The 24522-nt window shown below is 55.9% G+C and overlaps 10 protein-coding genes across 10 annotated transcripts; 2 read left to right on the forward strand and 8 right to left on the reverse strand.

Annotated features, from left to right (window-relative positions):
* Positions 1-224: 224 nt before the first annotated feature.
* ACO1O0_005486 (uncharacterized protein) lies at positions 225-1397 on the reverse strand (the record flags this gene model as incomplete). The annotated part of the gene is made up of 3 exons (XM_083194907.1): positions 225-522; positions 583-891; positions 955-1397. The coding sequence occupies 3 exons, from the start codon at positions 1395-1397 to the stop codon at positions 225-227; spliced, it is 1050 nt and encodes a 349-aa protein (XP_083049820.1).
* A 3632-nt stretch (positions 1398-5029) lies between these two features.
* On the forward strand, positions 5030-6275 carry ACO1O0_005487 (chaperonin 10-like protein; the record flags this gene model as incomplete). The annotated part of the gene is made up of 3 exons (XM_083194908.1): positions 5030-5219; positions 5294-5942; positions 6026-6275. The coding sequence occupies 3 exons, from the start codon at positions 5030-5032 to the stop codon at positions 6273-6275; spliced, it is 1089 nt and encodes a 362-aa protein (XP_083049821.1).
* Positions 6276-6346: 71 nt separating this feature from the next.
* On the reverse strand, positions 6347-7366 carry ACO1O0_005488 (NADP-dependent oxidoreductase domain-containing protein; the record flags this gene model as incomplete). Its single annotated transcript, XM_083194909.1, has 1 exon — positions 6347-7366. One exon carries the CDS (start codon positions 7364-7366, stop codon positions 6347-6349), a length of 1020 nt encoding a protein of 339 aa, XP_083049822.1.
* A 610-nt stretch (positions 7367-7976) lies between these two features.
* On the reverse strand, positions 7977-9319 carry ACO1O0_005489 (acyl-CoA dehydrogenase/oxidase; the record flags this gene model as incomplete). Its single annotated transcript, XM_083194910.1, has 2 exons — positions 7977-8067; positions 8124-9319. The coding sequence occupies 2 exons, from the start codon at positions 9317-9319 to the stop codon at positions 7977-7979; spliced, it is 1287 nt and encodes a 428-aa protein (XP_083049823.1).
* A 436-nt stretch (positions 9320-9755) lies between these two features.
* MCCC2 (carboxyl transferase) lies at positions 9756-11523 on the forward strand (the record flags this gene model as incomplete). Its single annotated transcript, XM_083194911.1, has 2 exons — positions 9756-11342; positions 11401-11523. 2 exons carry the CDS (start codon positions 9756-9758, stop codon positions 11521-11523), a joined length of 1710 nt encoding a protein of 569 aa, XP_083049824.1.
* Positions 11524-11901: 378 nt separating this feature from the next.
* On the reverse strand, positions 11902-13341 carry ACO1O0_005491 (uncharacterized protein; the record flags this gene model as incomplete). The annotated part of the gene is made up of 3 exons (XM_083194912.1): positions 11902-11972; positions 12076-13188; positions 13245-13341. The coding sequence occupies 3 exons, from the start codon at positions 13339-13341 to the stop codon at positions 11902-11904; spliced, it is 1281 nt and encodes a 426-aa protein (XP_083049825.1).
* A 4574-nt stretch (positions 13342-17915) lies between these two features.
* On the reverse strand, positions 17916-18410 carry ACO1O0_005492 (rhamnose mutarotase; the record flags this gene model as incomplete). Its single annotated transcript, XM_083194913.1, has 1 exon — positions 17916-18410. The coding sequence occupies one exon, from the start codon at positions 18408-18410 to the stop codon at positions 17916-17918; it is 495 nt and encodes a 164-aa protein (XP_083049826.1).
* A 1133-nt stretch (positions 18411-19543) lies between these two features.
* ACO1O0_005493 (uncharacterized protein) lies at positions 19544-20580 on the reverse strand (the record flags this gene model as incomplete). Its single annotated transcript, XM_083194914.1, has 2 exons — positions 19544-19739; positions 19790-20580. 2 exons carry the CDS (start codon positions 20578-20580, stop codon positions 19544-19546), a joined length of 987 nt encoding a protein of 328 aa, XP_083049827.1.
* A 2157-nt stretch (positions 20581-22737) lies between these two features.
* Positions 22738-23016, reverse strand: ACO1O0_005494 (uncharacterized protein; the record flags this gene model as incomplete). The annotated part of the gene is made up of 2 exons (XM_083194915.1): positions 22738-22859; positions 22908-23016. The coding sequence occupies 2 exons, from the start codon at positions 23014-23016 to the stop codon at positions 22738-22740; spliced, it is 231 nt and encodes a 76-aa protein (XP_083049828.1).
* A 129-nt stretch (positions 23017-23145) lies between these two features.
* Positions 23146-23989, reverse strand: ACO1O0_005495 (uncharacterized protein; the record flags this gene model as incomplete). Its single annotated transcript, XM_083194916.1, has 4 exons — positions 23146-23151; positions 23196-23654; positions 23762-23837; positions 23904-23989. 4 exons carry the CDS (start codon positions 23987-23989, stop codon positions 23146-23148), a joined length of 627 nt encoding a protein of 208 aa, XP_083049829.1.
* Positions 23990-24522: the final 533 nt, after the last annotated feature.

Raw genomic sequence — 24522 nt, forward strand, 5'->3', positions numbered from 1 at the left:
TTCTCGCTAGATTATATCACTATTAGATATGCCGAATGTGTTATGCATGTGTGCGCCATACGCCTGCCCTGGGTCTATGAACCAGCTCCCCAGCCGAAACCATCAGAATCATCCCAACCCTTGAAATATGCCACGAATGAAAACCAGTCGCTGTTTTGTCTAGTCGCCCGTGGTTCCTTCCATTAATTTTCCCTTCGTGTTTTTACAACAAGTTGCCAATTCCTTTACGTGACGGTGTAGCCGCCGTCGACGCGGATATCAGCGCCCGTGACATACCCGCTGGCGGGAGATAGTAGGAAGGTAACGGGCCCCATGAGGTCCTGGGGCTGGCCCATCTTGCCCTGGGGGATGAGGGAGGTCCACTTCTTCTTGAGCTCTGGGTTCTCATCGAGGATCTTCTCCGTTAGCGCCGTAAGCATGTAGCCAGGCGAGATGCAGTTGACACGGATGCCGGCGTGTGCCCACTCGACGGCCAACGAGGCAGCCAGGTGGCGGACACCAGCCTTGGCGGCGTTGTAGGGACTATGAGTGGCATCGTTAGCTGCAAATCCCCAATCACGCTTGGGGTCGTCGGGAACTTACGCCTGGGGCTGGGGGACGTTGACAATGGAACCCGACATGCTGCCAATCATGACCATGCTGCCGGAGCTCTTGCGCTCCATAAGATGGCGCGCGACGGAAGTAGCGAAAAGGTAGGTGCCGTCAACGTTGACAGCCCAGAGCTTGCGCATGCGGTCAATGGGGTAGTTGACGGCCTCGAAGTTCTCTGTGAAGCCGGCCGAAGTGACGAGGTTGTCGATCTTGCCGTGGGCGGCTAGTACCTCAGCAATGCAGGCCTCGACGGACTCGGGGTCTGAGACATCGGCGTAGTGGGCAGTCACCTTGGGGACGCTGGGCCACTTCTTGTCAGTAAACTCCAAGGCAAACATGTCTGCACAGTAGGGGTGTGCTTACCGCTCAGCGTTGGGGTTCTCCTTGACAAAGGCATCAATAAGCAGCTTAGTCTGCTTCTCGGCCTCCTCCTTGTTCATGTCGACCAGGGCAACATCAGAGCCGGAGTAGACCATGCCCTGGGCAATGACAAGACCCAGGCCACGCGCACCGCCTGTGACGATGCCGACATTGCCGTCGAGGGTGAAGGTGCTGAGCGTGGGCTTGACATACTGGCCACCAGTACCGTGCACGGGCTTGCTGCTAGGAAGCTCGTGCTCCTCGGGGTACTCAACCTCAATGTCCTTGTCCGTACGCGAGTAGCTGCCAGGCTTGTCCTGGCGAGGTGGGACGCGATGCAGGTGACGGGCGGCGAGGGCGAAGGAAGGGCGCAGGGCTGCGGAGGGTGTGGTGATGGCGGCTCGGCGGGCGGCGTGCCGCAGCATAGGGGCGAAAGAAGAAGCCATTGCTATAGTTGTGTGTATGTAATGGTAGAGGTGATGGCGGCGGGGAATTATGTGAGATTTTGGAGGATCGTGAGTGAGTGAGAGGATATAGGCACGAGGAAAGGCTGTCGATTTGGCCCCAGATTAAAAGGCCAGCGAGGGAGATATTAAGCGGGCGGGATGTGGGAAAGAAGGGGGGCCAAGGAAAAGGATGGCCCGTGTCTCGTGAGTTTCGACGATCGCAGATGGTGGACGCGTCGTCTCGTCAGCCGGATTCGTCGGATGAACGCAAAGCAAAGCAAGCACTGGGCCGCCGTTTGACAGGGAGATTCCAAGTTTGCTGCTACAAAGCAGGTCTTGGGGACTGAAAATAGCCCAATTGGCTTTGGTACAGCGTGCGGACGAGCAAGGCAGCCAACAGGAAGCTGGATCGCAGATATTGAGGGTGTCCAGGTGGCGGTGTTGGAAATTGGGGAAAGCAGGAGGGAGGAGAGGCAAGAGAATACGATGGCCATGCACGAGGACAGGCAACTTTATACCCAGATCCCTTGGCCCCTTTCTTTTCCAGAGCAGCCCTACTGCCCAGCCAGTACCCTCCACGACATCCGGCTGGACCGCCTCCTCCGGGCCCTGGAAAAAAAAGTCACGATGCCGCTCGTAATGGGAGGTCGAGGTCCGAGGAACGGACTACGGGCTGGACCCTGGGGCACCTGCAAGCTGTAGTGGAGCCGAGAAGACTGGGGGCAGTGGCGCCAGTGGTGCCAGTGGTGCCAGTGGAGCTAAGTGACCCAGCAGGTGGAGCGAGGCCCGGGAACAAGCAGTCAAGCACCCGTAGACACGCGGCGACAGCGCTGCAAAGCCTGCAACGCACCCGGCCACACCACCAGCCCACCACTGCCCTAGTGCCCCGGTGGGCAAAAATAAGTCAACGACAGGGGTCACCCACCCTCAATCAGAATCAAGCTTTGGGCGGGCCCTGAAGAGACCAGAATCGGGGGTGCCTGGAGCGGGGCCGCTACTGGGATCCATCCTGGGCCTATCCATGGATCTATGGGGGCATGATGGATGGAAGATGCCCGGGGCGCATTGCATTGAATGGCATGCCCTGCAGTTGCGGTGCCTGCCCGCAGTGCCTGCAGTGCCTGCAGTGCTGCACGCCGCTGAAAGGAGTCCCCGAAGTCCCTCGGTGCCCAAGAATGCTGGAATGGATGCCTTTTTAGGCGCTCCACCCCACCGTCTCACGGATTCCATCGCATCGGACGCGGCGCAGAGCTCCTTTCGAGTCCCTTGGCTCCCCACACGAACCTGGGAGCTGGGAGACTGGGATGCCGCTCTGCCGGCTGGATTTACGACAGCCATTGGCTGCGGATGCGATGTGCCTGGACCCTTTTTTTGTACTATGTACATACGGGTGGCAGTATTATTCTGCAGCCTCAGCTCGAGTTCGAGAACGTGGAAGAACAAAGCCTCAACACCACCACCACCGAGCAAACTCGTATCGTGATGGAAATCTCGAGCGCCGCTCTGGCCTCTCCCCTTTTTCCTATCACACCCTCACAAAGTGAGGGGGATGCCAAGTCGTCTCGGCTCGGGACAAGGAAGGAGGCAAGTCTCAGACTTTGATTTGTTGGTTGCACCCAGTCAGCAGAGCAACAAATGCTCCTCTATGCGCGGACCAATGCTGTGTTGATGACGGCTAGACGAACAACTTGGCATGCGCTATGGAAGCTACTCGTAATGTCCTGCTTTCCTCTCTCGTAAAGGGTTTTTTGCTCTTCCGACTGACAAGAAACCATGTTGAAATTGGCAAATTGAAACCCCCAGGGCAACCCCCATGCCTGATGGTCACGAGGTGTCTCTAGGTCCCCCGTAACCGGCTCAGGCCCTGCGCCCGGCCCAGAAGCGTCCGCCGCAGCGCTGCCACCAAAACCCACGATGCTGGAGTCGGTGACTCCGCCGAGTCCGCTCACCGGGAGTCTGTGCCACTGTGGGTGTCCCACCCTGCCAAGTTCCATCCACCTTCTCTCCCCTTTCTCTGCTTCCGTCTGCACTGTGTCACTGTCCTCTTTCTCCTCAATTCCATCCATGCATTGCAAATCTGAACCAGTTGACCCCCATTCCGAGCCGATCGACAGCTGGTGCCCCCATGCAATCCCCATACTTTTCTGGTCCCGTGGGCCATTCGAAATTTTCTCTTTCTTTTTCCTAATCAGACTCCCAAGTCCTCCACCGTCCACACGACGATGCCATCGTGAAGCGGCCCACCTCCCAGAGATTTCCTGTTTCTGGTGGTTTCCCTTGCAAGATTGCTGTAATCTGCCAACCTGCCACCTCTTCATCTTTCATCTTTCTCACCACCATGGTTGCTCCATCGTGACCCATCAACCATGTATTATGGGTAGTTGTGCCCATTTTTTCAAAGGAGCTCATCTGCCCCCATCCGGCCATCCACCTTCTCCCCTAGCCACCGGCGTCTTCCTGGTCAGCAAAAGGACAATGGACAATGGACATTGAAGTGTTGGCATCAGTCACACCGCCATCCCACTCTCTCCTCCCACGCTGCCCCCCGTGCCGCGATGGCCCATCTTTTGTTGCGGCTCCCACGATAGGTACCCTCCGTTTCACGATGCTGGCTAGCCCGCTGCAAGCATCCCACCCATCGTGCATGAGATGAACACGCAGCGCGCTATTCTGCTTCAAGAAAGCAAAGCATCCACAGATGCCGGGTCATGAGATCTGGCGTTTGGATTTCAGACATGCATGCTACTCGTACTCATACATCCATCGTGCATGGCGGGATGGCTTTCGAGCATTCTTCTCCTGGCGTCGTCTCAATCTCTCTCTACAGCAGACATTTTGTTTCTCTCTGATGCCACCTGCACTATAGTACTGCCTACCTGACGCATCTATCGAGTGGGACTCTTCACAGTCCCGTCCCGCGACAACAGTGGGCATTGCAATCATTCAAGTGCAGCACATACGTAGCATTCACCTGCGGGCAATGGGTTTGTGTCGTACCTCTTCCAACCTCACGTCCTTCCAGTCGCCAATATCGAGGCATTGATGACTCGCGAGAGCAACCAAAACCTCATAAACCCATGAGCCTTGGCACATGTCCTCGCAGCTATTCGCCAACTGGAAGCCCCTCCCGCGTCAAATCCTGCGTTCTTGTGCTGGGTTGACCAGACAGGCCATCATGCTCAAGGGCTGTGACTGGGTTGAATCTGGAGAGAGTTTGATCCGATGCCTCTCGGCCCAGGACTGGGCCTTCATGGCACCTCGAGAGCACCGACGACCGGACGGGGAAAAAATTCCAGCCTGATCACCAGTCCCAACTCAATTGATGGTCCGAAGTCAAAACGGCTCACTGTGGTGATAAAAACGACTACTAGTGTTGGTCCCCTTTGAGTTTGCCATGATATGAGTGGGACTCAACCGCCGGTGCCGTGTTGGCATCTGGATGGTCATGGCGTCATGGAGCTGGAACAAGATTTTCTCCTGCAGTGCGAGGTATGTCACTCGTCGAGAATGTGGGAAGCACTGGAAGCACTGGAAGCACTGGGTTCTACTATGTATAAGTTTGGTGGGAGGTTCCCCTTGCTCCCCGTCTCTTCGTCCTCCAAACGCTGCTCTCGAGCTTAGAATACCCCAAGATGGCTACCGACTACACGTTCCAGGGCTGGCTGGGTCTTTCCCCTGAGGCCGACAAGGGGAAGATGGAATGGGGCACCTTTGAGCCCAAGAAGTGGACTGAAGACGACGTGGATATCCGTATCACGCACTGCGGCATCTGCGGCTCGGACCTGCACACGCTGCGGTCCGGCTGGGGGCAGACGACGTATCGTAAGCAAACCCCCTTCTATTTGCCAGCACATCCTACAGTCTCTATTTTCAGGGGGGCTGACTGTTGTATACAGCATGCTGCGTCGGCCATGAAATCGTCGGCAAGGCCGTCCGCGTGGGCCGCAATGTCAAACACGTCAGCGTCGGGGACCGCGTGGGCGTCGGTGCTCAGGCCCGGAGCTGCCTGCAGAAGAGCTGCCCCGATTGTTCGTCCGGGATGGAGAACTACTGCAAGCGTGGCAACGTGACGACGTACGACTCGACGTACCCGGGGGGCGAGGGCAGGTCATTTGGCGGCTACGGCGACTACAACCGCACCCACGCGCACTTTGTCTTCCGCATCCCTGAGAATATCCCCTCGGAGCTCGCGGCTCCCATGCTGTGCGGCGGCGTCACCATGTATGCGCCACTGCGCAGGAATGGCTGCGGGCCGTGCAAGCGTGTGGGCATCGTCGGAGTAGGTGGGCTGGGCCACTTTGGAATCCTGTTCGCCAAGGCGCTCGGGGCCGATGAAGTGGTAGGCATCTCGCGCAGAGCGTCCAAGAAGGCCGACGTGCTCGCCCTCGGGGCCGATAAGTACATTGCCACCGCTGACGATGAGGGCTGGGAAGACAAGAATGCTCGCAGCCTAGACCTCATAGTCTCAACCGTGTCAAACTCTAATATGCCCCTGACGGGATATCTGAAACTGCTTGCCACCAATGGCACGTATATACAGGTCGGGTACGTTCCTACCTCTTCGACCCCTTGATCCCTTGGCCTCCTAACTCTACAAAATGTCCCAAGCTGACACTCCGGAATCACAGAGTCCCCGACGGCGGAAAACTACCGGAGATCAGTGCCTTTGAACTCGTTATGAACGGTATCAAGGTCGGTGGCAGCGGCATCGGGTCTCCCGGCGAGATTGAAGAGATGCTCCTGCTTGCTTCCGAACAGCAGCTGAAGCCCTGGGTGCAGCAGAGGCCCCTTAGCGACGCCAACCAGGCCGTCGTTGACATGGAGAATGGCAAGGCGCGGTTCCGCTATGTGCTGGTTAACGAGAAGCACGCAGAATAGACGCAGACCTGACCATGGTGTACTATATATGTGTGTGTTTGGTTCACTGCTCAAATATCTAAAATACACACTCAATGGAAATACTTGGGGGCAACACCCTTGACACGCAGCCACGCCGCATCGAGAGCCTCCACCACATCCTGGGGCAGAGGCCCCCTCTCCAGGTCCACCAAGTTGTTCTCGAGCTGCTTAGCACTGCTCGCCCCGATAATTATCTTGTCCCCATCCTCCCTCTTCATCGTGCTGTGGTGCAACAGCCACCGGAACGCGCACTCGGCCTCGGTCAGCCCGTGCTTGGATGCGACGGGGCGGATCACATCCAGGGCGTCAAAATACAGGTCGTTCATGTACCTCGCATGGTGCAGCTGGCCCTGCCACCGGTGCGGATCGAAGCGCGACCCGGGCTCATAGTCATCGTCGCCCATGTTGCGGCGGTAGCGCGAGGTCAGGAATCCGCCCGCGAGCGGCTGGAAGGCATACAGGGCGATTCCATAGTGGCGAAGGCACGGCATCAGCTCGGGCTCGATGGTGCGGTGCAGCGCGTTGTAGATGCCTTGATACACGGCGGGTTTGATCCAGCCGTGGCGGTCGCAGATCTCGCACATGGCGGCCACCTCCCACGACATGTAATTACTGATGCCGAAGCGGTCAAAGTAGCCCTCGCGGTGCAGCTTGTCGACCTCGCGCAGCGTATCCTCAAATGGCGTCTTGCGGTCTGGCCCGTGAAGGTACCACATATCGATTTTGGTAGCATTGAGGGCCCGGAGGCTCTCCATGAGGCCGCGGCGGACATCCTCAGGGCGGTGCGAGTACACGTTGGTGCCCATCTTCATGCCCTTGCCCTCGTTGGGATACAGCTTGGTGTCCATGATGAGATTGCGCGACTGCCACTTGACCTTGGCCATGTACTCCTCAGACGAGCCACCGCCGTACAGACGGGCCGTGTCGATTTCGTTATGGCCGTGGGACTGGAATACGTCGAGCATCCTGTCGACTTCGCTGAGGTCGCTGACCCGGACACCCTCCAGGCCGGGATTCCCAATCGTCATGACACCCAGGACGATGGGGAGTGCGGTTTTGGGGGATGACATGATGATTCCGGTATTTGCGTAGTCTACCTATTTGATAAGACGATATGCCAAAGCACATCGGTGCAGAAACATGGGCTCATTTATATACCCGTCAACGTGTTCCCCTCCCTTGTGGACCCAGATCGTAACGACATTCCGAGCCAGACCCTATGGCCTCAATGAGTCGACGACATGCCCATTCCAGAGGCCCGCTGGCAAGCAATTCAAATATAGTTCACTAGACCGATGGACTGAGGGGGCGGTCTGGTCCACATTACGTACTGCCACGTACACACGATATTGACATCTTGAAGCCGCACGGGGATTCGGAGATAAGTAGTCTAACTCCATATTTTACCTATTGCAGGGACTCAAGTACTCGTACGTACATGGTATTAATTGCCCATGTCGGCAGATGGAACGGCAGTATCTACTCGTGGTAGTCGTTCCATATATCTATCAGTCGCCCACAGTGAGGTGTGGCAATTCACCACCACAAGCACCATGGATGGGCCAAGGTCACAAGAACATATCAAGACTAAAATGCCAATGTATTTACCAGTTTCTATATGCATTCCATCGTGATCCAAGACGCCGGCAAGAATCTAGTCACTTACAACCCTCCTACCATTCAAGCGTTGGCGTACTCCTTGTTGAATGCCCGCCCAATAACCATCCTCCGGATCTCCGAGGTCCCGGCTCCAATCTCATAAAGCTTGGCACTACACGCATCGTTAGTCGTCTTACACTTGAATCAGTTGTTCCAAATAGGACTTACTCTCGAAGCAGGCGCGACGCCGGCATCTCCTCCATGTAGCCCATACCGCCGAGAAGCTGAATGCAGTCGAGCGAGACCTCAGTCGCCCGCTCCGCCGCATACAGGATCGCACCCGCGCAGTCCTGCGTGCGGACCACGCCCTGCTCGTCCACTGCCCGCGCCGTGTTGTATGTGTACGATCGCGAGGCATGCAGCTTGGTGTACATGTCGGCCAGACGGCCTTGTACGAGCTGGTTATGCGCAATGGGCTGGCCAAACTGCTTGCGCTGGTGGGTGAACGGCAGCGCCACGTCAAGCGCCGCCTGCATGATGCCCAGGGGACCGGAGCTCAGAACCAGGCGCTCCAGATCCAGCCCCTCCATCAGCACGCGCACGCCACCGTTGACCTTGCCTAGGACGTTGGCTTCGGGCACGAAGACAGAGTCGAACACAAGCTCGCCGGTGTTGCTGCCGCGCATGCCCATCTTGTCGAGCTTGCGGGCGCAGCTGAAGCCCTTGAAGTCGGTCTGTACGATGAAGGCAGTGATGCCCTTGGAGGCCTTATCAGGCTCCGTCTTGGCGTAGACGACGATGAGGTCTGCGTCGGGCCCATTGGTGATCCACATCTTGGTGCCGTTGAGGACATAGCCGCCATCAACCTTCTTAGCTGTCGTGCGCATGCTAACGACATCACTGCCGGCGCCCGATTCGGACATGGCCAAGGCTCCGATCTGGTCACCGGAGATAAGTCCGGGAAGGTACTTCTGCTTCTGCTCGGGCGAACCGTTCAGCTGGAGCTGGTTAACGCAGAGCTGCGAGTGCGCCGCGTAGCTCAGGCCGATGCTGCCAGACGCGCGCGAGAGTTCCTCCATAACAACGCAGTGCGCCTGGTACCCCATGCCCAGGCCGCCGACATCCTCGTCGGCCGTGATGCCCAGCAGACCGGCGTCACCCAGCTTCTTCCACATCTCATTGGGGAAGGCATTGGTCTTGTCGGTATGAGCCGCCACCTCCTCCGTGATTTCGCGCCGCGTGAACTCTTGCACACGCTCGCGCAGCTCTTCGAGCTCTTCAGGAGCGGGGGGCTCGAAGCCCTTGGGGTGCTTGTTGGTCGAGTGGAGTCTCGCCTGGAGCGCGGTCGCGGGGAGCGTGGCGGGGCGCCATTGCCGAGCAACCGGGCGGGCGAGGGCCCTGAATGTGCGTACGCTCGTGGCCATTGTGACTTGTGGTGATGCTGTGAGGAGGGGAGAGATGGGGGGGGAGGAGTGGGAAAAAAAGAGTGGATGGTAAGGGAGAAGAGTTGCTCGGCTTAGTATCCAGTGGACGGTAGAAACTTGGAAGGGATGGATGGCGGATGGAGGGAAAGAACGGCGCAGTCGAGGCCGGTGGTGCAGGAGCAACCCCAGAGTCGGTACCGCTCAATGGGGTCGAGGCCTCGGCTTCTCGCGGTTTCCACCGGCCCGCCGAATTAAACCCCAGGTTTCGCATCGTCAGTCAGTTAAGCTCGGCCTTGGCACTGGACTTCCCTCCGAGTCCCCCCTTCAATGCCGGCTTCGTCCTCCAATCTCTCTCCCACGACTCTCTTCCTCCATTGTCCCTTGAAGCTGGGAAATTGGGACATTGACCGCCCTCCCCTCTCCAAGCCCTCAAACAATGTCGCTCTCGAGATCCTCACGACGGGCCCTGCGCCTAGGCTCCCAGCTCACCCGCAATTCCCCCGCACCGCGCTACGCCGTCCGGTCCATCGCCAACCTCGCCTCTCCCCACCAGGCTGCTGCCATCTCGCGCATCCAGTCCGCCGTCGACCCCTCATCCGACGAGTTCCGCGAAAATGAGCGCCAGATGTCTGCCGTCATGGCCCGCATGCAGGACCTCGCCAGCCGTGTCCAGCAGGGAGGCCCTGAGAAGGCCCGCCAGAAGCACCTCCAGCGCAACAAGATGCTCCCCCGCGACCGTGTCACCGCCCTCATCGACCCGGGCACCACCTTCCTCGAGCTGTCCCCTATGGCCGGCCACGAGCTCTACCCAGAGGCTGAAGTTCCCGCCGGAGGCATCATCACAGGTATTGGCGTCATCGAGGGCGTCACCTGCATGATCGTCGCCAACGACAGCACCGTCAAGGGCGGCACCTACTACCCCATCACCGTCAAGAAGCACCTCCGTGCCCAGGCCATTGCCCAGGAGAACCGCCTGCCCTGCATCTACCTCGTCGACAGCGGCGGTGCCAACCTCCCCCACCAGGCCGACGTCTTCCCCGACCGCGAGCACTTCGGACGCATCTTCTACAACCAGGCCCGCATGAGCAGCCAGGGTATCCCCCAGCTCTCCGTCGTCATGGGCCCCTGCACCGCCGGAGGTGCCTACGTCCCTGCCATGAGCGACGAGAGCATCATTGTCGACAAGCAGGGGCACATCTTCCTCGCCGGCCCGCCCCTCGTCAAGGCCGCCACCGGTGAGGTCGTCTCCCCTGAGGACCTTGGTGGTGGTAAGATGCACTCTTCCGTCTCGGGCGTCACCGACTACCTCGCCGTCGACGACGCCCACGCCATCACCCTCGCCCGCCGCTCCGTCAGCAACCTCAACTGGCCCGCCTCTTCGCCCTCCACCGCGCAGCCCGCCGAGACCTTTGCCGAGCCCCTCTACGACCCCGAGGAGCTCCTGGGCATCGCCACCACTAACCTCCGCAAGCCCCTCCCCATCCGCGAGGTCATTGCCCGCATCGTAGACGGCTCGCACTTCTCCGAGTTCAAGCGCGACTTTGGCACCACTCTCGTCACGGGCTTCGCCTCCATCTACGGCCACAAGGTCGGCATCGTCGCCAACGACGGCATCCTCTTCCCCTCGTCCTCCCAGAAGGGCGCTCACTTCATCGAGCTCTGCGCCCAGCGCGGTATCCCCCTCGTCTTCCTCCAGAACATCTCGGGCTTCATGGTCGGCTCTGCCGCCGAGCGTGACGGTATCGCCAAGCATGGCGCCAAGCTTGTTACCGCTGTCGCCTGTGCCGACGTCCCCAAGTTTACCGTCGTCGTTGGTGGCTCCTATGGCGCCGGCAACTACGGCATGTGCGGCCGCGCCTACTCCCCGCGCTTCCTCTGGATGTGGCCCAACGCCCGCATCGGCGTCATGGGTGGCGAGCAGCTTGCCTCCGTCATGGAGACAGTCGGACAGAAGGTCGACCCAGCCCTCAAGGAGCGCATCGAGCGTGAGAGCGATGCCACCTTCTCGTCGGCCCGGTTATGGGTGAGTGCCATATACCCTTCTGCATCACGAGTAAGACACCCTGCTAACATGATTGTAGGACGATGGCATCATCCCCCCGCAGCATACAAGACGCTACCTTGGCCTTGGGTTGAAGGCGGCCATGGGTGGGCGCAACGAGGTCAAGGCTGGAGACACCAAGTTTGGAGTATTCAGGATGTAAGGTGTCGGGACCAAATAGAAGTGCATTATCTAGAAGCCAGTGCTTTACACTCTTGTATATACCATAAATGCAATGTCAACGCTAATCAGACCAGTCACACTGCATCATGGGCCCTTGGTTTATCACACCCAGTGGTGCTTGGGAGACTATCGTGATTAGTTCTGTCATTGATATCGATGATGCTATCACAGCTAATCTGCCCTTCATCCTCTGCGACAAAACACCTAGATAATCCTACCCGCTTGCGGGTTGTGTATGGCGAAGAGAAGACGGTCGTTTGAGATGTATATACATGATTTCCTTGTAGCGCTTGTCCGATCCTTTATGCCATTGCTCTCGGCGCTGTTTCGTGTCAAAATCTCGAGCCTTGTGGCTGCTTTATATCGTAACATCTTTGCTCCAAAATATGCATTGAACGGCAGCCGTGATCCCGCCACGGATGCCATCGTCTATGGTTTATGGGCAGAGATCATTTGCGTGCGAATAAGGAATCGCCTCGCCGAGAGACATGCCCTGAATCAGACGACTTTCCTAACCACGCTGCAAACATACTTCGCTTGGCAATAGACCTGCCAATGGCGCCCTCGCCAATGTCGACACTCAAATCGACCAAGTTAATGGTGTTGTCGCCGATGGTGACGTTCTTCGCTTCCTCCTCGGTTACTTTGTCGTACAGAGGATCAGTCTCGCCAGCTCGGCTAAAGAACCGCTGAAGGCTTGACTGTGCCGCCTCTGCATCGTTAGATGTCTCTTCTTGAAGGATGTATAGCACCACAACCCTTGCAAAATCGAGAGCATCCTCGGTAACGGTAAAATTCGCTGCCAAATTGCCACTAGCCCCTGAAGTCAAAGAATCTGTTGATCTCGGTTTCAGAGTCGTCCCTTTGGCTGAGGTATCCCGAGTGGCCACAGCAGTGGCAGCCACATCGCCCAGATCGTCTTTCATATCCGAGACTTCGGTATTTGCCACTCCAGCTCGGGTGGGCCGGCCATCAAATGTGACGAGAGAGTTCTGTGCTCTACACGAAATGTCCCCGTTGTTGATCTTGGCAAGGATTTCTGTTCCCGAGAGTGGAATCGAGAAATTAGCCTGGGCGTCTGCGATGAGACGAGGAATGGCTTTCCCGAGGGTAACGTCGTTGATGCTGGATGACAAGTCGGTCGAAACAAGGTTGGTCGTGGTGCAACCCTCAGATCCCTCAACACTGCAGTCGCTGCCAGTAAACCCGTTTGTACAGATGCAAGAGCATACACCTTGAGAGAAGACGTTGGTGCCACCGTTCTGGCAGTCAAGCTCATCCTGGCATCGCTCGACCGATGACTTGGGCTCTTCATGATTCCCCAGGTTCTTAAACACGAAGAACTCGAGGGGGACAACAATGGCTGCGGTGATGGCGCACAAGATTAACAGCAGCACCAGAACAAACGCCCACGGGGGCATGCCGCAGCACCGACGTGTTTTTCTAGGCTTCTCGTCATCGTGATTGTCAACCATCTCGCGCAAGTTGGATTCATGAGCCACCCCTTCCTGGCGGCCTGGGGCCAGCGGCCAGGAAGTGGTCCGGAACCACGATCCCCTGCTGTGCCGCGCATTAGGGGTCAACTGGGCGGGGGGAGGAAAAGCCGCAAGCATGTCTGAGAGACCTGACTGGTGCTTGTCGTTCGCTGTACCAGATGTTAGTGTCAGACGAGCATGACCCAGACCAGAATCTGCAACTCACAGGAATCATCCTTGTCTCTATCATGGGCGTTGGACTTCTCGAGAAGTTCGGCAAAGTTGTCGAACCTGCTTGCGGGCCTCTTACCCCGTTCTATCATCGCTGCCAGTCTTGTTGCCCTCTTAATCAGATCGGGTAGACTAGTGATGCTACCTCTGGCTTCAGCCGCCCTAACTGCATCAATGTCCAAATTCGGGGGTCGCCTGATGGCTGACAAGCGCCTCGACGACGGCGAGGGTTGTTGAGAAAGTCTTGGGTCAGCAGGACCTGACACTTCAGTAGATGTTCCCATTCCCAGTGGGGTGAGATATTGCTTCTCCTTAGGTGCCGAGGTCGTCTCTTTATCTGTGGGAATGGTGTTGGAAGAAGAACTCGTGGACTCATCCATGTAGCCAGTCCCGCCTTCGAAAGGTTTCTGGACAGGCATAGGCGAAGGTCGAGACTGAGAAGCAACGGCCGGACCTGTTTTGTTATCAACGAGTGCTGCCCTTGTTTTCTTGCCAATACTAGCACTGCGCACTAGGTTGCTCTCATCGCCGTAGTCATCAATTATTGATTCGTGGCTCCTGTCTGTAACGGAGTCGTCGTAGAATGCCTCATGAGGGCTCGTCGTCGGAGAGGCTGCTGACCATGTCTCGGGCATTGCTGCGCTTGAGGCATATGATCCGTGAGACCTTGTGCTTTCCTCAGGGATGGGGGAGACGTATGAGGCATTGGAATAAAAAGAAGATGCTCCTCTTCGACTTGATGGGGGAGGCCCCAGGTTGGCACTTCTCCTAGGCGGCGCTGGCATGAGGGCCGACGGAGCTTCTCCAGGGGCAGGGAATTCGGGGATTGTGCCCGCTGATGAGGAAGTCACACTGGATGATACGGTCGCAGGAGTGGACGGATGTAACTCTTGCCCCGTTTCGCCCTGATTGTCGAGATGGTTTTGGGGGTTGAGGAAGACGGGAGTCGGTTGCTGGGGGCGAGACTGATCGACCATGGACGGGATGCGACTTGGCCGAGCTGGGCGAGGGGGTGCGTTAAGTGGGCGCCCAGGTGGAGGGTGATAGGAGTCTCCGTTCCCCGGTGTCAAAGGGGAATCCGCAGGAAGGGGCCACTGGGGCGCTTGTGTTGGCCTGGAGATGACATGGCCCCCTTTACCATTGCCTGGAGGTGGTGCTCGGCGTCTAGCCGACGGGGGGGTCACAAAGTTGGGTAGAGGAGGAGGCGGCTGCGAAGGGGGCATATGACGACGCGGAGGAGGACTCAAATTTCCCTGGGGTGATGACGAGCCGTCCGTTATCATAGGCTCCTGTGGTCGACGAGGCGGTACATAGCCTGCTTGGGCTTGCTCTCGAGCCCGCTTGACGGATCCCTGTGATGGTGCCGGTCGGTCCATGTCTCGCCCATAATGTGGTTGGCTCATTGAGTATCAGGAAAATCCCATCCAAGAAAGACACTTCTTCTAAGGCACCGAGCGCTGTTGCACTAGTCTTTTGTAAAAGAGCAGAATTCTCGGGGCGCACAAAAGTCGTTTGAACACAGGAGTACTCGGGTTGAAGCGTTGGACAGATAGCATGCAAACGATCCTGTGAAATTAGGTCGGGAAATGAACTTCGTGTATGCCAGAGACGACGTCTAGTTGATGTGGGCGTTGAGTAACATGAACGGCTGGTAGCTTGCCTCGAGATTGGATAGTGTACGTCGCACGACTCGATGGTGTATCTGTGCGACTTTCAAAGTCGCTACGGGGAAAAGAAAGAGCCAGAGTGAAGGGCAAGAAAATGATCAACGTCCTGTATACAGTGTTAGTGTCCAGTCCTGGTATATGATGAACAGCAGTGAAGAGAATCGGCAACTGCGCAATATCTTCTATAGCCAAGCAATCCTAACCAGCTCAAGCCGGTCACAGAGCCCCCGAACGGCCAGCCTACAAAATGAAGCTCGAGAACGAAGCGAGCCTTGGGAACCAAAGGCGGAGAGGGCTCGATCTAGAATTGAGGTGACGTACACTTGATAAAGTCTGAACTTTCAGATAGCCACTCTAGAGAAGCTTTGATAGATCAAAAACGAGCGAGTCTGATTCCAGAAGAGAGACGCTCGGGCTCTCCAGAGAGCCAATGTGAGCCGCAACACAACAGCGAGCGACCGGCGCAGTGACGAAGAGCGGCGGGGGGAAGAGTGGATGAGACAGCAGCCCGGAAGAAAAGGTTCCCCGATATCCTGGAAGAAGAAGTGTCCAAAGGATTCAAAGGTGGTGGGCTGCCGACGGGTCGACAGAGCAGCGCGTTGCTGCAGTGGTGGAGGGAGGTATGTCGTGCCGAAAATGGCGGGAGGGTGGCTGCGTTGAAGACTCGAAAACGACCAAGACTGGGGGGGGGACGGCGTGAAGAGATGGGCCTCTTTCGGGGAGTTGCGACAGGGCGTTTGCTAGGTGACAGGGGCAGTCCACGTTTGTGTTGCGTTGAGTTGCGTTGAGGTGCGTCGTAGTGCGTTGCAGCGCGTTTTGGTATCCCGGGAGGGAAAGCGACGAGGCAGGTCGGGACGTTGGGTGCTGAAAGGAAAGTAAGACCACCAAAGGGCCAAAGAAAAAAAGAAAAAAATTCTGAGGAAGAAACGAAGGACACAGAGAGGTGAATTGGCGTGATGAGACGCGACAAGAAGTGAAGTCAAGCGAAGGAAAGCCAGGCAGAGACACCGGCGGTGGGCGGCGAGCGGATGGTGGGAGAGAAAGAAGGGAAGCAGAGCCGTGAGGTCGCGACTAGCACGAGAGGAACGAAAAGGGCCAGGCCTGGATTAGCAGAGGAGGCGGGGAGAGGGATAGAAAAGACGGGTTTCTCGCCCTGGGCATTGCCGGCATGCTACGAGCCCAGAAGCTAAGCTGGTCCGTCATTGAACCTGGAACAACTGGAGCTGGCCCGTCGAGGCCCAGGACTGCCAACATGCCACAAATTGGAGGGGGTTCCCAGGTCCGGGTTCCCTCGTCAACTCGGGTTCAACGCCGCCGTCACAGACTCGCAGCCTTTTGTCGTTCCAGGTTGTGTGGCCCGAGTCCCCGACCACTACTCGTATCTGCCCATAATAATAATAGTGCCTGGGTGGTGGACTGGTGGTATTAGTCGGCTGGGCTCCCGCCGGGTCTTCAAAGTCGTCAAGGTACGGATACAGAGTGCAGGGGTTATGACGACCCACAGTGCCGAAGCAGTCTTCAACAGTTGCAGCACCACATACTATGTACCTACTACTCGTAGTATCAATATTTCGTCCATGGTTCCCGAACCAAAAAGGCTATCCGTTTTCTTTCGTCCAGGTCAGCTGCCCTCCGGCTGCCCATCACCGCGCCCGAGAGCGCTGTCGCCATTGGCACAACAGTCGCCCTCCCTCCAGCTGTCTCTCCTTATCCATCCGCCAACCACCGACGTTGTCCGAGTCGTCGCGTGCTGGTATCTCCACTGCTCCAGATGTCGCACGTTTGGAGGCCGGGATCCCTGTCCACAGCAGTCAACAAGAAACGCTAGCGCCATGCTCCTGCATCAAATCACCATTCAGACTCCATTCAGCGCTTTCATCGCCTGGTTCTGACTGGTCTCCCACGTTCCGGGGCTCGAAGAGCTTGTTGGGTTGGTGACTGACTGGCGGACTGATGACTCAAGTTCGAGAGAGCTTCCACGTTCCAAAGAAACGTCTCGCGACTTTGTCCTCTCCCGGTCGCATCCAAAGTAAAGTATCCGTCCTTGCACCTCTTTTAGCGCTGCCCAAGCTAGGCACCGCCCTAAGCACATAAAGTTGGCACCCTAAACCTTGATCACTAAACGGCTCCTTTATACTCCTAAAAACTCCAGAACGATTCGAAACCGCCGTTGCAAGCTTCCCCCGGGTTGCTCCCAAATGTACGAGTACGAACGCCAGCGCATATGCGCATTGTCTCGCAATTTATTCGCGCAGGCCAGCAAACACACGTAGTATTACTTCTCTACTACCTACCTATCTTCCATCACCCTTTCCCTCGCCTTCGATCATGCCACACTATCTAGCAATGACCACCTCGTCGTCATCGCACTGCAGGAGACTGAGACATGGGCTGGCGTCGCCCGGTCGCCGGGCAGGAACGTGGCGGCGTGTGGCGTACCCGGCCTCTGCCCGTTACAGCACTGACCGATAGGCTGCACCAGCTGTTAATAATAAGCCCGATCAGCGTCGCAGCGATCCGGAATTCCGGAAGGATCGTCAATCCGATCTCGTCTCTGTTCCGAAAGGCAGCCTCGCCATAATAATATCAATCAGGAATGGGAAGCCAAAGAAATTTGGCATTGGCTCGAAAACGAACTGCTTGACCTTTCAACCCCACAACTGGCCTCGGATTCAAATATTGTGGCCATCCTCAACCGCTGATAGCAGCCAGCACCCGCCATCGTCTAGTGTCTGCCGACGTATCCGTACAACACATAATAGTGCTTACCTATGTACAATTGCCCTCCGCCCATCTACGCATACTCATTTACACGATTTCGGCCAACAAAAAAAACCAACAGCCCCGACCTCGAGCCCCCCGTCGCTGCTCCTGAGTTCTTCCCAAATGGTATTGTTGTTCATATATTCATCCTCAACTAATACTCGGGCTCTGCTCCCGAGCTGCCCAACTACATATATCCCAAAACCATCATCCAACCACCTCGCCCTATAATCAGCCTAAGCTTGGTAGAAGACCTCCTCGACCGGCTTCCACCAGCTTGGCTCCCCGGCCTCAGAGCTCACAGCGCCTTCAACCATGCTCTCCTGGTAACTATCCGTCATCCGCCACCACTCTCTGACCCTTGGATTCGCTGCCATCGCCTCCATGTCACCCTCGTAGTCGTACCCGACGTACTTGAAGCTTGCAAACAGGATCCCCGACTTGTCGTCCCACCATATGCTGTCTGTGACCGTTGTCAGCTCTTCTTCCGATACCGCTAGTGCTGCCCCTAAATCAACCCGGCACCCACAGTCTTGGATGTTGCAGTCCCTGATCTGCTTCAGCACCTCGGGCCACACCTTGGCGTGGCACGCCTTGTACTCGGCCACGAACTGGGGCTTGAGGCGCACAATCTGCCCAAACCGCCGCCCCGGGTTCTTTTGCCGGACGACCTCGACGGCGGCAGGCGGCGATGATGACGTGGGCTCGGTTGGGGACTGTGGCTGCCACATTGTCTCGGTGTTCTCGGCTTCGGGGTATTAGGATGCGTAAGCGTGTGTGTTAAGTCTCCCTTGGACGTAATCGTAGAGTTCTCCAGATGGAGTCCAAGTCTTTCGTTCAACACTACAATAGAAAAAATGGAGGAGTAGGTTTCGAGAGAGACGAGAGCGAGTTTTCCGTGTGAGCAATAAACAGGAGACGGAAAAGCTCATGAGGTAATACTAATAGTATTCCGCAACCCGTGTCTCGGGGAAAGGTGGCAGCGAGGGAGACCCCGCATCGCCACGGGCGCCTGCAGACAATCGCGCGGCTGGAGCTAAACCCGCCGGGATCATATGTACGTATACGAAGTACATACAGAAAGAAGGAACGGCTTACACTTCAGGTCGATCACTCTGTAAACCGCTCACTTGTAAGCGTGTGAAGCAGCGGGACAGTGGGCCATCATCATTCTGCCCAGCGCCTAGTATGCAGTATGCTCACCAACAACAATGTTCATCGGACCCTCAACACTTACAGCCTAGGTCATTTCTCGTCCTAAGCCCTACATCTCAGAGCTCATAATGCTCATCCCAACAGCTCACCTCAAATCCGTTCCTTCGTAGTACGTCAGTGCGGGCTTTTCCCAACCTGACCCCGCAGGATCACCGGCTGGCAGCCTCACATCCGTGCGCCAAGCCATCTCAGTGTTCAATTTATCCGCGTCCTTTTTACCTCATACTTGTACGTAGCTTCCCTTCATGGGACTGGCCATGTCGAACTTCACAAAGGGAACCGTTGGTGTGTAATACCTTTGCCGCTGCAAAGCCTTGTTGGTATTCATATAACATCTGAAAAGGAATGTGGGTATAGTAATCAACAAAACGCGCCACCTCGGGTGTGAAGGAGAGGAAGTTGGTAGATCATCCTGTACGCCAAACCCGTCCATCCATCCTCCATCAAGTTTCGTGTGCCATCTCTTTAGCCACTTTGACCACTCCAAGAACGCCTCGGTCCCCAATCCCAAATCAATAGAATAGCAGTGTCTCTTTGGCAGACCTCTTATTTTCCGCTCCTGTGATTCTTGCTTGCTGGCGCCGACCCCGGCGACCCAGAACAAGTTGCGATGCCAACTCGAAATCGAATACGCCTTGTAGGGAGCCACTCAAACCTGGTCATTGGTCCGACGGTCCTCATATTGAGGGGGAGCGTCCTGGAATTCCTCCTGGGCATCCATCAAACCAGTCTTCTCCTCTTCGGCGGCAGGTTCGGTGATGGCGATCTTAGCGCGACGGGAGGCACATCGGGACTTGCGAGAACGGACAAGAATAGCGACAAAGCTGCAGATACCCATGGCAAACCTGCAATGTGTTAGCGCATTCAAAAGTACGCAGCGCAGATATGAACTTACACAGCGACACCAACACCGGCGGCGATACCTGCCAGGACAGGCAGAAGGATGCTGACGGCGATGTTCTTGAGAAGCTGGCCCCAGTTGTGCTCGTGGTCGGGGCGGGGGCGCGAAGGCCGGTCATGGTGAGGACGCTTGCCATCGATCTTGATATTTTCCTTGCCGGGTCCATGGCCATGATGCATATGCTTTCCACAGCCCTTATTGAGGCTCTTCCAAGCTTGGTTCCAGCCACCCTTAATGCGGCACCACACATCAGTGCAATCGGTCTGCTCAGCATCCTGCATGCTAACATCGCCAATGAGGATCTCGCCAGTGGGAGCCTTGATGAGCTTGACGGTGACGGTAGGGATGCCTTCGATGAAACGGCCGCCGACCTCGATGATGTGAAGGCCAACATTGATGATCTCCAGGTGTTGCTGCTCATCGAACGCCTGGGGCCCGACAGCAAGGCTGTATCCCAGCAGCTGCTCCTTCTTCTTGCCGTTGCCTTTGACTACCGTGGCCGTCAGATCACCGTGCCACGGGTCGGCGCTGGGGTATAGCTCGTAGCCGTTCAGCGTCAGTTTAGAGCCGTACTCGACGGCAAAATCCATGCTGAGATGCGTGTCCTTGCCCTTGCACTTGTTGCAAGGGACGTCGATGCTCTGGCCCATGGCCGTGACGGGAATTTCCTGGGTGTAGGCATCGATGGGGAGTGCCTTGTAAACCTCATCTTCGATCTGGGTCGTTTCCGGTACGATGAGGAAGGCGGTCGCGGTCGCCGCGAGCGCCAGTTGCTTCCAGAGCATGACGGGCGTGCTCTAGCGGTTGGCAGTTGGTATGGTCGGTTCAGAGGTTCGTTGATAAAAGGAAACGTAAGTATGAGAAGGTGAGTCGATGAAGTTGATGGAGTCTGAAGGAAATTGGGAAAGGGTTCAAAGTCAAAAGGGAAGAGAAGGAAGGGATGGAATGTAGAGAGGGTGTTGGGAAGGGGTGTTGCCGTGCCTGCAGTGGCGAGATGCAGGGTGACTGGGAAGAGGGGGATGCTGGTAACTTTGAGGGTGCTGGGGACTTGGGCGGAGAACCAAGTACCGGACCTTCCGGATCGCGAGCGGTGTCGACGTAATGTGCGTGCCTTAGGCATCAGCCACCAACCTTGGCCGTCTTCGTTCTGGACTGGATGTTTCTTGACCGCTCGACGACTCAAAAACGCCCTCCTCAATCCTCGCCCAACGAGCTTTGCCGAATCTTCAGCTTGTCCCCCGGACGCGTCACCAAACAAGACAATGACACTTGTTGACTTGCTGATCTTGGCTCAGCGGCGCAATACCAGCGAGAGTACCTTTTTGGCGGGACGCCGGTAATTAGTGGATACAGGGCGATTGGCGCCATCTCATTCGGGAGAATCGGCCCACCCAGTTTCAGGAACTGCTGCAGCCTGCTTTCAGGGTCCAGATTTCCAGCTATTTATTGCAACCTCACAGCTTATACGAGCACCACAGGCCACAGATCATCGACAGCCAAACAAGTTTTGCAACAGAAAGATACGAGCACAGAGCAGCGAAGTATAAGAAGCACGTGCTCTATCATCCATTGCTCTTTTTATCATCTCTCGATTTCGCAACCGCAGTCCAATGGGTCGGCAATGGTGTTCGTACTGGTCACCAGTACGAGTAAGTATACTTACTACTAGCGACTTACAGCATTCTGCAGGTTGTCTTAGAGCGTCATGTTAAACCCAACCCCCAAAACTTAGTAGTTGCAGCTCTCCGACAGTCTTATTGAGGCTGTCCCCAGTGGCGTGGAAATGGCCATTTGAGAAACCATGCTGAGACCCTTACGAAACATGACCGCGCCGCTCACCGGTACTAAATCAGCCTGATATTATTAATGCTCCTCATATTTAAGTTAGTACACGTAGTACAGATAATAATCCAATTTTTTGACTCAGCTGATTGTATTGTCTCAATTCAATCACCGTTATTTGCGTCATTGGGGGCTAGAGTAAGAATTCAAATTATATGTTATTCTACTCCGTACAGCATATCACTAGTAGTAGTACTACGTAGTGATATCTCATTCTCAATGGTTTGGATGCCTACGAGTATACTACGTATATCCCTAGTAGGCGAGCTCACATCCGCCGATGGCGCCATCCCTTGCGACCACCTCCTCACTGACAATTTCGACATTGTATATTTCTTGGATCTAGCTAGATAGAAAAGGGATGGCCTTTCCCACTTACTGAGGGAAGAATCATCCTCCTCGATCATATTAGAAGTATTTCAACTAGATTCAGAAACCGGTGGTCGATTTGCAGCGCTGTAAGCTAATTGTCGTATATTTTGAGGCACGTAGCCAGTACTCGTAGGTTGATCCTGGTGTATCCCATTCTCCCTCTCCCCTCTTTCCCTTTCAAGAGTCATATGGGTCGGCGAAGATATTAACTTCCTCCATCGTGAGACTTATGTTGCGAAGACCTCGGAAGGCGTATCTCACCTAATCCAGCCGGATAGGGGCGAGGCAGTGATTTCTATAGGGACCATATCTCTCGCTATGATTTTTCCTTCCGATGGTTAGCATCATCATTAATTTATGAGGAGAGGTCGGCTCGGAGAGTGACTGTCTTCTTGGCACCCTGGCTAAACTCGTAGCACCGATTTGGTGAAAGATGTGCATTATGAAGAAGCAGATGCCGAAGATTTACGGGCCTCAATGGCCTTGGCGCAGGCACACTTCACGACTCTTACCTATCCAGCTTCCAAAGCTTCATCTGGTATGGGCAAGCGATATGCAAGTTGAATTCGACCGGGGGCGATATTAGTTTAAGATCTATCTATCTAGAGACACAAATATCGACGCGAAAGCACGAGAAATAAAAGTGTAATCAGCATGCATTTGTAAGCGTTGGATATGTTTCGACAGCATTGATAAGTAGTAGTCAGTCCAAGTACAGGTCCACCACTTCATTCCGTTTTATCGATGACACCAGTTTCATGCTGACTATCCTCCTGGAGGCTAGGTGCGTTCCTATCAGTCATAGACTCGCCATTAGCATCAATGTCGGCCGCCCAGAGAGCGGCGCCAACTAAGATGGTCAGTTCGCGTTGAATATATCAGACGCAACGTATCTTACCAGTGTTGGTGTAAGTAAAGAACATAGAGGCGACAGGGATCATCTCGAGGAGGGTGGCAACGAGGCCGAAGCTGCACATGATTTCTGTCAGATTTGGGGCGACGGGCATGGTGGGCATGAGCATTTGAGGAAAAGGAGGTTAACAGACGCTGTATAAGGACCGGTATTTTTATCGACCCAGTCTGATTGCTGAGAAGCCGACCATTTCTTGAGTTGGAAGAACTTTCAAAGGAGCCAGTTAATACTGTGTAGCCAATAACAGACGCGAGGGTACTGGGGGGGACTTACTCGGTCGTGAACTGCCTTGCCTCGTCCACGCGCTTGGATGAAGAAGAAGACGACGGTGCCCACCACGGGGATGAAGTTGAGCGGCAGATACATGAAGTACCGCACGATGGCTTTTGGGCTGAATCTGTCAAAGGGACTCTTGAAAATCTTTCCCAGCCTTCCGATCGGGTCGCTGCCCGATTTGACCTCGCGGCCTTCGCGGACCATGGCCGTCTTGTTGCGCGCGAGCAACGTGCCGTCGAAGGTGTCTAGCAGGGCGTCCTGGAGAAAGTAGCCGCGTGATATCATGTTGACAATGGTGGAGCTCTCATTGAGGACGAGAAAGACGGTGGTGAAGACGGCAAGGGGCCCGTTGACGAAGACGAGGATGCCAAGCTGTGGCAGGTAGGTGAAGGTGAACATGCCCGCGACGACGCTGGCGTAAAGTCCAATGTACTGCGGGAGGCGCGAGGTGAAGGGCTGCCATAGTGTACGATGGGACATGAAGTAGAAGATACCCTTGTCGCGACGCCCGTCAGCTCCCAGGATAGGTAGGGAATGCCAAGTGCTGGGGGAGGCATGCGTACCTTAATGGGGTAGAGCCAGGCGCGGCTCTTGGCCGCGTCGAGAGCTACCCCCCTAGCCTTTTCATAGTCTTCCTTTCTGTTTCCACTTGTTAGATAGTCCTTTTTCGCGTGTAGGAAGTAAAATAACGTGTGGGCAGCTTACAGGACCTCCTGGGCGTTGTGCTTGACCGAGTCGGCGACGCGACTCCTCTTAGACGGTTTGGACGCGGAACTGTCTGGGTCGGCCATGACAATGGATGGTTTGCTAGTAGGGGGCTATGGGGCTGAGGTTGCTGAATCTGGTGAAACCAATCTCTGAGCTGGGTATGGTGGTGAGAGGTTAGAAGGTGAATGAGAGATGAAGGGTGGTGAGCTGTGGCCGGGGGGTAGATAGGTTTCGATCCAATGTCGTCATTTAGAGGGCAGCATCAACTGCTGTGGGGCCTGTCACTGGCTTTTGCTCCGTTACGTGGGTCTCGTCCAGGACCAAGACCTCCGACATGGCGGGCAAAGGTAGGCATCGATTGGCAACTGGGCCAATCCAACATGCGTAATCGTTGACAGAAGATGGAGGAAATTTCTTCACCACAGTTTTCGAATACTTGATTGCGTGGACCAATGCGGCCGTCCAACCCTGCGCCGTTTCTGGCCAGGACACGATGACCGGGTGCAGGGTAGCATTGGAGCATTGGATCTAGCCGTGGATCGCCCTCATCCCCCACCCGGAACCGGCCCCTGTTGTCTATTTCCCCACAGCGGACGGGCGGCGCCGAACAGGGGGC

The sequence above is a fragment of the Amphichorda felina genome, assembly GCF_050947745.1.
Source record: "Amphichorda felina strain 45539 chromosome Unknown scaffold_5, whole genome shotgun sequence".
Classification (NCBI taxonomy): Eukaryota; Fungi; Ascomycota; class Sordariomycetes; order Hypocreales; family Bionectriaceae; genus Amphichorda; species Amphichorda felina.